The sequence below is a fragment of the Falco peregrinus genome, chromosome 3 (assembly GCF_023634155.1).
Source record: "Falco peregrinus isolate bFalPer1 chromosome 3, bFalPer1.pri, whole genome shotgun sequence".
Classification (NCBI taxonomy): Eukaryota; Metazoa; Chordata; class Aves; order Falconiformes; family Falconidae; genus Falco; species Falco peregrinus.
In genome coordinates, this window is record NC_073723.1 from 52,650,718 (window position 1) to 52,663,865 (window position 13,148).

The following is a 13,148-nucleotide window of genomic DNA, read 5'->3' on the forward strand; positions in this document are numbered from 1 at the left end:
CCTAAATGTAGCTCCATCATTCACATTAGTATTTCAGAATGCAACAGTAAATGCATCACAAAATTCAAGCAGTATTACATCTCACACATTCTTACTACATTGCTCTCTGAAAATCGTGGAAGGAAAATCAGTTTTCTTGAGCAGACTGTAAGGTCTTTGGATTAGTGAGGTTCTACTGTAATGGTAAAAATAACATTTCTCTCTCATGCTGACATTTGGACAGACCTAACCGCATACTGGCAGATGGATGACTTGCACTCCACATTTTGTGTTCTTGAAGTGGGAGTAAAAAAACCCAAGGTATTTTCATCTCCCCAGCAACTGCATGTGCTTTATCCCTTTATAATATTTTCCTTTTAGGTGAATAGGGTCCCAAAACTATCTTTTTTCTTCTCTGCTGTTATGGTGGCTAGCGCATCTGGAATGCAGCTATAGCCCTGAATGTAAATACAGTACTGGATAAATACTGAAGGTTACTTTAAAGATGCAGTATCCCTTTTAAAACTGAATTTTTGCTTCCAGATTTCTGAAAGGTAGAATAAGGGGTCTGAATTCCTTTGAGATAAAAAAGTCAGTGTTGTAAGTAATTCTAAGAGTTACTTTAAATGGCAAAACTCTGAGATGTTGTTTAAATACAGTAACTCACATGACAGGAAAAACAACTGATAATCTAATATTCAAGCAATAAGCAATTAGAATCTTTTCTTCTTCATTTGTCATAAGAACACATCATTTTTAGGCCACAGAAAGGCTAAAACATTCAGAACCTATTACGTAAGTCTGACCCTGCAGATATATATATACATAGATATATATATTTGGGACTGACAATCTAGTGGGCAGATTACAGAGACAAATACAAATAAAGAAAATTTGAGTGGGAAACAGGAAGAGAGAACAGGTTTCTAATCCCCAGTAGAGAAGTTACTTTCTCCAGACTCTACTGAACCCAATGTGATTCCAGTGTTGGTCCCACAACCTATCACATATACAGGTCTTTCTCAGGGAATCAACTAGAAGAGTTGAGTAAAATTTGAGTTCCATAGTCCCTGGCAGGCATGTAAGGAAACTCCTCTAATAAACTAAATACCTCTTTTTTTTTTTTTTTCCTAGGTGAAGTGACAATATTTCAGCCCTAGATAATGAAAGTCAATTGAAGAAAACAATCCTATCAGTAGAAAAACTGCAAACTGATTTAGAAGCTACAATGGCCGATATCCCACACCTCAACACTACCCCACTCAAAACAGTCACTATTCAGTGTGTTACTCATTCTGCATAGTTACTCCACTTTTTGCAGAGTTATTTGTCCACCGATCTTTAACCTGCAGTTTGTTTCAACTATCAAAAAGTGGAGAAAAAATGTGCTGCACTTTGTGCAAATAAATAGAAGCTACGAATGACATGCATTAATGCCTTTTTTTTTTAGCACTGCAAGAGAGCTCATAGGAGCTTCAGTAACAAGGTTATCTTTTGAAACTACTTCTACAGGTTTCCTCTTCTTCCCAGAAAATGGCACTCAGGCAGGAATAACTAAAGCATGTGGAAGAAAAAAACCCCAACAATTAAAAAAAAATAATCAATCAACTAATTGCAAACCATTAGTGGCCTACACTGCTCCAATTTCTCCGTTCTTTTGTCCTGAGCTCCCATGCTGATAAGGGATACTGCACCTTTGATTCAGTTCCTACCGTACAACCAGACAAGCTACACACAGTTTGGAAGGCCCTATGCAGTCATCATGACAGAAGGCTCCGCAGCCTTTGCACACGATCATGGCTTTCAGCCTGCAAGAGCATTTCAGTTCCAGTTCATCGGCATTGCTACTGTCAGCAAATTTCTGAACCGGGATCTGCACGTTCTGGTTAGACAGGCCTGTGGCAGCATTTGAGCCACTTCCTAGAATCCCAATCGATTTCTCAATTGCAGATGCCGCCCTTTTGAAACTTGTGCTACCAAAGTGTATTGTTGGATAATTTCCACAGAGCTGCTGCTGTTGCTGCTGCTGCTGCTGCTGCTGCTGCTGCTGCTGCTGCTGCTGCTGCGGGTGCTGCGCCTGTACTTTCTGAGCAGCGAGCTGGGTAAAAGGCTTCTGTGGCTCAGGGAGTAAATAGGAAGAGAAATCTGCATTTTTTAATGCAAATGCTTTTAACTGTTCTTTCACGTCATTCTGATCATAGGAAGCTTGTTTCATGCCCAGTTCGCAGCTGCTGCTTAAACCTTCCTCAAAAGAAATAGGTTCCGATTTTATATTGCTACAGATGCTTGCTGGCTGAGGCCAACTAAGTCTTTTAGTGGTTTCCATAGTAACTGTCGGTTGTTTTTGATCAGAGGGGACTTCTGCATTTGGGTGAGGCGGGGGAGGGGGCGGCAGGGGCAGAGGAGGAGGGGGGGGATGCACTAACGTTTTAGTCTGCAGAGTCTGAGAGGCACTGGCAATGTCATCACCTTCCTTAATTTGAATATTAGGGGAAAACACACTTCCTAGCCTCAGCTGGTGAGCTGCTGTAGAAGAAATATTCACGTCTCCCAAGCCCTTCTGTTCCAGGTGTCTGCTAAAAGCAAATGCGCTGCAGCCGGGTGGGCCTTTTGAAGTAGTTTGCAACAAAGCTGCTGTAGGAATGGGGCCTCTTGCAGCCATGGACATTTGGTAAAAATGCTGTCTATGTGAGGTACTAGCTTCTGCATGAAAGCTGCCATTTTTATCAACATGAAATAAGCTCTGCTGGAAACTGCATGAAGGCAACGGCCTCTTCTGCTGCTTGATCTCTGGGCTGTGAGCGATCCGGCTCTGAATGGCATGTTTGTTCAGCCACTCCTGCTTAAATAGCTGGCCATGCCCTAGCTGATTCATGCTGGAACTAATTACACAAGGAGCCACTTTAACATCTGTGTCCATTGACACCTTCCCAGGTTCACATTTAATTTGAGCATGTTCCCCTACAGTCCTGGCCATCCTCTTTTTCGGATGGTTTTCACGCCTTCGGATTTGTAGCGGGGCTATGCTGCCTGCTGTAAATCCTTTACCATCTGGATTAGGAGAGCTGGAAGGATGTTCAACAATATTTCTCTCGGACACTGCTGTTTTACATACTGAGGTAGTTTGCAAAGGCAAGGGAAGCCTGTTAATTTCTAGTTTGGCTCCTGATCTGGGCTGCGGCAGCACTTTCTCTAAAGGCAGATTGCCTTGCAGTAACTGTGTCACCAAAGGATTGTTGGCCTCCACTGACGACAAGCGACAGCCAGGGCCTCCGGCACTGGTGACTCTCTTTAGGGTTTCTGTTGTCAGGGACAGGGAGTCTTCCATGGAGTCCGCGATGGATGTCTTGGAGGTCTGTGGTGGCTGCGCACTCGTGGCTATTTCTGCAGTCTGGGCAGGCATTTCAGGTCCTGTAAAATCCTCGGTGTCCATCCTGAAGCACTTGTCAGACTCATTAGCTTCCGATTTAAGAGGAACAGCAATGCTCGTCAGAAGACTCCTGGATTGCAGCTCTGACATTTGTGTGTAACTGGAAGGTTCGGTTTTGACATTTTTTAAGCAGTTTTGCTCTGCATATTCCTTATGCTTACCGGAGTTAAGATGGCTGACCACTGGCTGGTCTGTACTCATTGCCTCTTCATCATGCCAACAAATTCTATTGTTAGCGCTATACTGACTGGCACAGGCAGCATCTGCTTCATTTTTCAGTGCTGAAGGACCTCTTAATTGCTCAGTAAAACCTTGGCTGGGAGTAACCACCTCAATTAATTTGTCTTGAGGAGCAAGAGGCACTTCTCGAAGACTTGAACAACCTGCCTGCAAGTTCTTGCTGTCTTGCTTTGCTGTGATGGTGATAAAGCTGGAACTGTGCTCAAGGCTTTCACTGGAGACCACTTCAGGCCTGCTTATGACAGACACCTGAGGACAGGCTATACTTTGTAAGGCAGCTTCTGTCCTTACAGGTCTGCTCTGCAGGTCAATGCTGTTCTCTGCATTTTCAACAGAAGAAGAAAGTGACAGACTGGAATTCAGATTTGTAGTGTGGTCAACAATGACTTTGCAAGGAATAGACCTATTCATGGCAGTTTGTGTAAAGCTCACTGGCTGAGATTTACCAGAGAGATCCAGTCGGTTTCGTGCTCCAGAGCTTTTTTCTAAGAGATCAGCATTTAATTTAGTAGTATTATCATAAGAGCTTATTGTCACCATGTTACCAGTAAACATTGAAATGGGTGGCCTTGCAACAGCATCTGCTACTGCAAGGGCCTCACTGCAACTTAAAGCTGACCTAACAGTAGTGTGAATGGAGACAGTGCTTTGTTCGTTACACCCAGTTATGGCTATCTTATCAGAAGAAAATCTGTTGGTAGTCCCCACCGGGGGAATCAGTACAGAACTACCAGAGAGATGATTTGGCAAGTTATTTGCAATAGATGAAGCTGGCACAGTGGCATAATGACTGGAGACTGTGTTATTCGCATTGTTACTTGGTATCGGCAACCTTTTGTCATCGATGGCATTTGGTAAGACTGTACTGTCTATGGAGACTGGTACATTACTGTTATCAATACATTTTGGTCCAATGGTTATGCATGGAGTATCAGCCCCTTGGATGGTTTTCAGCATATTTATATTACAAGCTGAAACTGCTGTGTTTGCACTGTCAACAGACATTAAAACAGAGGATTTATCAACAGAACTTGCAAAAGAAAGTTCTTTAATTGCTCCAGACATAGCAGTGCTGCAAACAGACACAGAGACTGAACTTTTATTATAAAGCACTGGCACACCGTTACTTTCAGTAGAGGTAGATGAAATAATTTTCTCACACAATTGTGGCATAGGTATATTTTCATCAGAACTGTGCACAGATATCTCAGTAGCAGTTTCTGGTAATGTAGCTGTGTTAAGTGACTGCTGCAATAAAGTCGTAGTCTCACGGTGATGAGCAGACTTGTTGCTAGGGGACCTGCAGTTAGGATTAACTATAATGACACCAGTAGAACCTTCAATCTTTGTGTCAGCAGAAGTTGGTATCTCCAGCGATGAGGTACTTTCCTTTGAGCTGAACTGCGACTTTGGTTCTTTATTAGTCTGCAGTAAATGAGCTCTGGCTTGATGCTTTGCAAAGAGCTTGGCTTTTGTTTGCTCCTTGATGTGTGCCAGTGTTCTTGTCTTCCCACCTTCGCATGGGGTCCCCATTGCTCCAGAGACAATGCTCGCAGCTGCTGCCACGGCTGCTGCAGCTGCAGCTTCTCTTTGGGCTCTTGCTTGCTGAGCTCTTGCTTTGATATCTGCAAGAGTTCTAGCCCCAGTGTTTCTCCCACTGCTGACCGATGTACTTGGGGAAACTCGAGGTTCTGGTTTAGAAACAGGCTGGCTCTTGATGATAAAAGGTGGTCCAATTTTTGAAAGCTGAATCTGAAGGAAAAAATAAACACCAGTAATTTTAATGAGATCATCAACTTGCTAAAATCACCAGCTATCTCTTAAAGGGTCAGAGAAATGAAATGAAGTGAATTACTGTTCAGTGCAGCTGGACAGAAAAATGCTAATAATTAATGATATTTACACTTCAGTATTTTATCATCCTCCAGCATGAATAACTGATACCTGTACTAGCCTACTCATGCTGATCCTTCTGACAGGAAGAAAGATCGAACTGGATGACAACATGATGCTTATCTGATATAATTTGTCAGACCTGTTTTACATGCAGTGTATCTAACTGAGAAGATCAACAAGCCTAGTGCAGTGACACTGGAAAAGAGCCTACAACTAAAGAGAAATGCTACAAATGTGTGAAAAAATAACAACGATCATGTAGTCTCTGGTCTCCAATGACTAAGCCATAGGAACAGCCTGTCTTTCGCTTATATACCAAATAACAAATCTTGCCTTTAGATAGGATATAGCAGTGTCTCCAGTGAGCCTGTTTTCCATGTTACACCACAAAGCACTTTAGAGTAATGGTATAAAAGAAGTGAACCACCAAACAATATGCCTTTCCCTTCCTCGCTCACAATTCCAAGAGACTCACTTTAGTACATCACTGGGATACCTTCTGTACTACTGCATTTCAAAAATGAAATCCTCAAACCTATAAATATTAAAAATGCAAATTTTAAAGGTTTAAATACCTAAAAATTTCAGCAAAATAGTAACTTCTAAAATCGCTGGGATTACTATTATGTTTCCAATTAGGCATATCTGTTTACAGGATTAGAGATTAAGAGTCCTGGGACCACTTTATAACTCATACAGTCTCTCAGAATACCCAGAGGTTGGCAAAAAACATTTGAGTTTCTAATGGGCATGTTTACTGGCTGTTCACACTAACAGGACTTGGTGATTAATGCTGCAACTTCTCTTCTGAAAGGACCTGAGAAGAAAATTAGGTAGTATTTGTAGAAAAAGTTGTCATAAGGTATGATGGGAATGACAGGAGAACTGGGATTCTTTTTCCTATTTTAATTACAAAGGATAGGGGTTTGTTGGTGAGATGACCCAAGAGCCAAATATTTGCTACACAAAAACCATACTAGAATTGATTGCCCAAAATTAAATGCTTGCCATTTTTTCAGTATTCTCATTCACTGGCTGGAGGTTTCAGGAAGACTCAATTCTTAAGACTAGGCAAGACTGACAGAATCTGATTTTCCATAAGAGATCAGTGGAAATCAGTATTAAGATGGTACTGTGAGATATAACCATTTATATAACCATACACCTTTATGCTGGTCTGAAGGGCTGGAATACTTCACTTTTCCTAGCAGTTAAATTTTTGGCTTATAAATAAACACTTGTGCCTAATATTATTAGGCTTTAACATTTATGTGAACATATTTTAAAGAATATCACAAACTCACAATTACTTCAAAACATTTTGCTTTGTGTTTCTGTAGCAGCTTTTTTTCAGTTTCCCCTTTGCATCACCAGAACTGCTAAAGCTCTAAGTGCTTGATTATTTTTATTATTATAGTCATGACCTTTTTTTATTCCCTAGTGATCTATTTTCCTTTGTGCTTACAGAGTGACTGGAATTTATTAGGCTAGACAGAGACTTTCCAAATATCAAAGAATATCACTACAGTCAGAATGGGCTAACTTCCAATTGCATCACTGCTCATAAAAATAAATTAAGTTGAAATATGCTGCCGCACTAGTGATTAAAACAGTTAGCCTATTTGCCCTCCTGGCCATATTAACAATGTTCAGTGACTGCAGCAGTTAAAAATAAATGCACAAAAGGGCATTTCTGAATAATCAGGAACTAATATTGCAAAGTCAATGGCTTCAGCAAAATGGATCTAAAACTTGGCTAGTGTCATCATGTACAAAAACAGTCAAAACGCTGAGCCTATATATAACTAAATCTATAGATGCAGGTGTTAGAAAAAACAAAGCTTTCAACTGAAATTTGCTTCCTTACATAGCAGAATGATAGAAATAAAAGTGTTTGCCTAGTTGGTGTTCTTTTTTTACTTTTTGCTTTGCCATTAACAGAGACGTAATGATTAGACACTTCCCCCTGACAGCCAGGTCCCTGTTTCCAGTTAATTCTACAAGGAAATCTTATACTTCAGGCTACCCCAAGCCTGAGTGCAATGGCTTGCAATGGCATCTTCAACTGTTCTGATTCTAGGTTCTCTTGCTGGATTAAGGCACTGGTTGTTTTTCTTAGTATTGGTTATGGTAATATGTATTATTCATGCTTGATGGAGAAGTCATCTGCAGGAGAACAAGCAGATAATACAGTTGTGCAATTAGAAAAACAAGTCGCACTGCGTAAATGATGGGGAAGCTCTTGAATTAGATTAAGCCATACATCCTGGAAAACTTTCCCTCACACAAAAGCAATTTCGTAGCAAAGACTCTGATTGAACAACTATAGGTATATCTATAGCAAAAGTAATTTTGCATGGTAGGAATGTAATAGTAAAGTGAAACCATCAGTACTAACACCCCTCACACCTTCACAAAAAATACACCTATGCGCTGTGTCTGTATGTCGTCAGTAGGAGAGAGATAATAAACGTTTAGTTTCCAAGTCAGCCTATTTATCCATTACTTTACCTTAAGGGGTGGAACTCGGGGTTCTTCTCTGGGTGGCTGATCTTTATCAGGTGGACTTGTTGATGAAGCAGTACGGTTGGGCTGATCATCATCTATTCTAGCTCTCTTCTCTTTACAGATTCCAAAACTGTGCTGTTCTGCGGTCTTCCTCTTTGGGATCTCTGGGTCTCTATCATTCCTCACTTCGGGTGATTTTGTGGGTTCTAATGACTTGGAAGAGTGTGAACTCTCTAGACGGCTTTGGGTGCTGCCTGTTAGCTTGTGAGATTTACTTCTGCACACTTCAGAGAATGTAGCTTTCTCTAGAGATGAGGTATATAGTTTATCATGTGGCTTTGATGGAAGCAATTCAGTATTTTTGCCAACTGATCCTTCTGATAAGACAGCTACCTCTGATGGCAAGAGTGTACCTTTCTTGTCACCTCTCTGCTGAACACTGTGATTTTTAATTTTGATCACCTCTGGAGGAGAGTGTTCTGGGATGGATGCAATGTAGGATTTCTCAATTTCAGAATGTGACTTACATGGCTGATGACTGAGGTTTTTGCTTTGGGGCTCTTCCAATACTGAAGTATCAGGTATAATTGTTAGTGGACAAACTTTTATATTTTCAGGGACACTCTGAAGTTGCTTTGGCTGAACAAGATTCTCTTCTTGAACCACCTTAGGAATGGCAGAGCTTTCTTCTTTCAAAGTGGGAAGGGAGTCTTCCAACAAACACGGTGATTTCCTTTGTTGCAGAATAAGTCTTTCATTGCTTGGGGAATTAGAAACAGGAGATGTCTCTGATGGAAGAGGCAAACTATTTGCCATGGAAGTTTCAGAAGTTAGAAGAACAGAAGATACTGAAGATGTTTCTGATGTTAAAGGCAAATCAGACATCGGAGATGTTTCTGATGTTAAAGGTAAATTAGAAGCTGGTGATGCCTCTGATGTTAAAGGTAAATTTGACATCAGAGATGCTTCTGAGGTTACAGGTGAGGTGGACATTGGAGAGATTTCTGACATTAAAGGCGTGTGCAAGTTTTCATCACTGGCCTTTTGCTGAATATCACCTTCAATGTTTTCAGTACTGGACACTTCAGATGAGCAAGCTGTTTCAAGAGATGCTGGAGTACAGGGTTCCTCTGAAGTCGACTGAGTGTCTCCTCCAGGAGAGGCAATACAAACACATGGTCCTTCTGGACTTCCAGAGGAAAAGGAAGTTTCAGAAATACAAGCATTCTCAGACAACTGTTCCTCAGGGTCACTTTGAAGCTCCATATCCACCGCAATGCCTCCACCAGTGAATAAGGAGCCTTCCAAAGCAGCACTTTGCATTTCTGGTGCAATTAGCTCTTTTGCAGACTCAGAATCCTTCTCTGCTGTATCACTGACAGAGTTTGTGGATGAAGCTGATTGTGCCGGTGATACGCAATCCTCCAGCTGATCTATCACAACTGACATCTCCTCCTGAGGGCATTCTGACTTCAACTCCACTTTAATTTCAATGTGAGATACAGTATCAGTTACATCATTCATCATGACACAGGACTCAGTGCTGTCTGCGAGCTGTACTGCCGCCGCTTCTTCATTTGTGCCAGCTGGACTTACTGACTCCTCAGAAAACTCAACATGTTCTGTTTTATGGTTCTCCTCCTGGCATTCACAAATACTTGTCTCAACCTCTTCAGCAATCTCCTCCTGAATGAGTGATTCTTCAGGTATCAGGATATCCTCTGAGTCTGCCGTTAGATCCTTGACAGGAACCTGTTCCATACTACAAAGAGGTGGACAATAATCTCTCTCTGGTAAAGGTGCAATTTTAGCACCTTTCTCTTCTTGGTCCTGAAAGGTTGCCTGCTTAGAAGGACCAGGTGTGCCAGAAGATCCACACAAAGAATTGCTCTCATCTTCATTGTTCTGCACTGCAGTGAGTTTCATTGATTCCCCTCTTGACATTCCCAGTCTAAATAAAAACATACAACATTAAAGAGGCCTTTTCATCACAGACATGGTAAAGGATTAAGTTCATCTTTCTCACCCATATCTTTTATTAACAAAAAGGACATATTTTCCAGTTTAAAATAGTGGTTTGGTTAAGTGGTGGTTGACTAATTTATATATGGTTTTATATATTTTGGAAACCTAACTACCCAGATTTTCTCACCAGTGTTAAAAGATGAGAGTATATTTAAAATAAGTAATCTATTACTCATTATTTAACTATTTGGTACTTCAATGAAAAAAGCAAGCTACACAGGTTCACCACGACTCATATTTTGTTTAAATCTGTTTGGTTTTATTTTTTCTTTAAGTACCAGCACCACAATGCAATACTAACATAGCATGCATTGCAGAAGAAAGGAACAACTATATCTTCTTCTATCAGTAACAGTTCTAAAGGAAATACCTTTTTTTCTCCTACACCTGCATTTAGGGTCCACACCGCTAGCCATATGGCTTAATTGCTGCACTTTAAAGAAAAAGCTGCACCTAAAACTAGTAAGGCAAATCATAAATCATGCATTTCAGTTTTGTAATTTGACAGTTCTTTCAAATTTATTATGAAAATCAAAGTAACTCCATTTTGGCCTTAGTTTACAACTCAAGAGTCAATTATAAAGATCTCAGTTGACAGCTTGTATGCTTTTGCTCCATTCTTTCAGCAAACTAAATAATTCATTTAATATAAAACACATTCCTGAATAAACTGATTTATGTATATGCTATTCACTCAATTTCACTATAATTAAAGAGAAGTTTAACATTCTTTAGGAGCTAAAGAGACACATATTTATAATCTATGCATTTTTTCTCAGGGATGAAGTGCAAAGGAACCATTCCTACATATACTTCTCAACATTTTCTTACCTTTGGCCCTGAAAATATTAGTGTAAAAGAAGTTTTATTACTTCAACAGAATTAAAAGAACCCACAACAAAACAAAACAAAAGCCAAGGGCTGAAAAAAATGGTTATTTCAAAAAGTGTCTGTGCTCTGACATCATCATTTCCTTCTAAGTACAGTGGAAGTACAGGTGTTCAGCATCTTTAGTAAGATTTTCCAAGCAGACTTTGTGCCTCAACAATTCCATAATAGTAGAAAACACACAAGAGCTTAGTTGGAGGCCTTGAAAGGAATTTCACGTTCTTAAGGATCTTCTAATCTAATTAACAGAAGTTTGATTTCTGTTCTCATTTTAATCAGGAAACAAAGAATCGTATGAAAGTAAGCGAGCATAAAAGATATTCAGAAACAGTGGAAGCAAGATAACTTGTTAGTGTGCAGCCAGAGGATATAAAGATCACAAAGGCTCATGTATATAGAAGTACAGAATAAACATGTAAAAACCCACAATCTGTGGTTGCATATTTTAAAAATACTGAACAGATGCATTACAGTGATAGCTGTAAATGCACGAGGGTAAAAAAGAAAAAAAAAAAAAAAAGAAAAGAAAAAAGAAAACCAAAGCAGCCTGGAATTGGTACGTCAAAAAGCACTCTCACAGTAATTATTAACATTGCTTACTACTAGTCGCTTAATATGCACAATGTCTCCCCATTCTATCAAAAGGCTGAGGAAGGATCCTCTAGAGAGCAATTCACAACAGCCAATTTTCATCTTCCATACTGAATGCATTTCAGAAAATGTGGTTTTCTTCTATATAGACTATAGGTTCCCTGTATAGTCAAAGTTTAGGTGAGTGAAGTTTAGTTATGCAGGTTTAGGTGAATAACTTCCTTCCTCTAAAATTCCTCGTGTAAGTGAGCAAAAGTTGTCTCAGGAAAATGAGGAGAGGAAAGAAACCCACTACATTACTAAAAACTGAATCACTGGTCTATTTTCCTTAGCTAGCTTACATCACAAAAAGATATTGCCTGATGGTTATCTTTATGGAATGAAAATCGGCAAAGGAATGAAGGACAGGATAAAGGTGAATGCAACTGTCACATGGGCAATACACAAATACAAACATTCTAGTAACATACTGAAGAAGTGTAAGAAAAAAAGGATAATCAGCAATAAAATTTAGAGGAGGTCTACCCAAAATTAAGCCTTTGATTTAGTGAGCTGGCAGTACTACTCTGACAGGTAACTTTCAGTGGAAAAAGAAATGACAATATCGACATAATAGAGTATAACCCTTGCAATCCTGGGTCAAGAAGCCAGAAGAATGTGGATTTCTGGCAAAACAAATCAGTTGATCTTAAGAAAAATGATTGCAGAATGAAGTTTTTGGTTTTTAAAGTAAGTCAGAAAGAGGAAAAATGAACAACCATGAGGAAGTGGAAAGAAAACATAAATGGATGGAAGTAAACTACAACGGACAGTCCCATGATAAACAGCCTGGGTGCAGATAAGAGCAAATGTAAGAAACACAATGTGTAGAGCCAACATGGAAGAAGCACTCTTAAAGCCTCTGAATGCCATGAACTGGGGAGTGTGTAAAGATGTTTACAAAGATTCTGCATCTATTAATGGTCCTTCTTTAAGTATAAGGTGAAACCTGAATTTATTTATGGAATATCAAAAGATCAAAGTAACCGAACTCAGAGCAAAAATACCACATTTACAGTAAAGTGAGCAAGTCAGACTGCAAGAGAGATTCATTTTACAGACAGTACATGTGAGAAATAGCTCAGGAAGCCTTCAAAATCTACTCCTTCAGTTGAACCAACATAGCTGAAAAGAGACAAAGCCCAATCATAATCAAAAGAAGTTTAAAAACCAAAGTGAAAAAAGGTGAGAACTTACACTGGGTAGAAACTATAGCAAAAGCTACCATCCAGTCAGTAAATAATGAGAAAAAGTACTTAGATCTGGCCAACCAGCAAAGAAGCAGAATCTGCCTACACAAGAAGAATGCAAGTGAAACAATGCAAGAGCTGGGGAAAGGGCAGGGGGGGCAGATTCAATACCGTAGTCAAAATGGAAAGTATGTGCAATATGACATTTGGCATAACAATGTTGATGTCAGGAACCTATCAACCCAAATGACATGTATCACTGCAGACTGAGTAATTATCTGCCAACTATTATAGTGTCCAGCATTCACCTAGCACGGCAGGACTGCTGGCTCTGTAAAACTATGAGTATCACTCTCGGTGCA

At 39.9% G+C, this 13,148-nt stretch overlaps 1 protein-coding gene across 3 annotated transcripts in view; it reads right to left on the reverse strand.

Annotated features, from left to right (window-relative positions):
* Positions 1–1,096: 1,096 nt before the first annotated feature.
* ASXL3 (ASXL transcriptional regulator 3) overlaps positions 1,097–13,148 on the reverse strand; it is a 128,114-nt gene continuing 116,062 nt past the window's right edge. For all 3 annotated transcript variants that reach the window (XM_055800195.1, XM_055800193.1, XM_055800194.1), the window contains 2 exons: positions 8,057–10,004; positions 1,097–5,401 (listed from right to left, as the gene is read on the reverse strand). In XM_055800195.1, the coding sequence (XP_055656170.1) occupies positions 1,688–5,401; positions 8,057–10,004 (5,662 nt within the window). In that variant the 3' untranslated portion in view covers positions 1,097–1,687. The remainder of the gene's footprint in view (positions 5,402–8,056; positions 10,005–13,148) is intronic.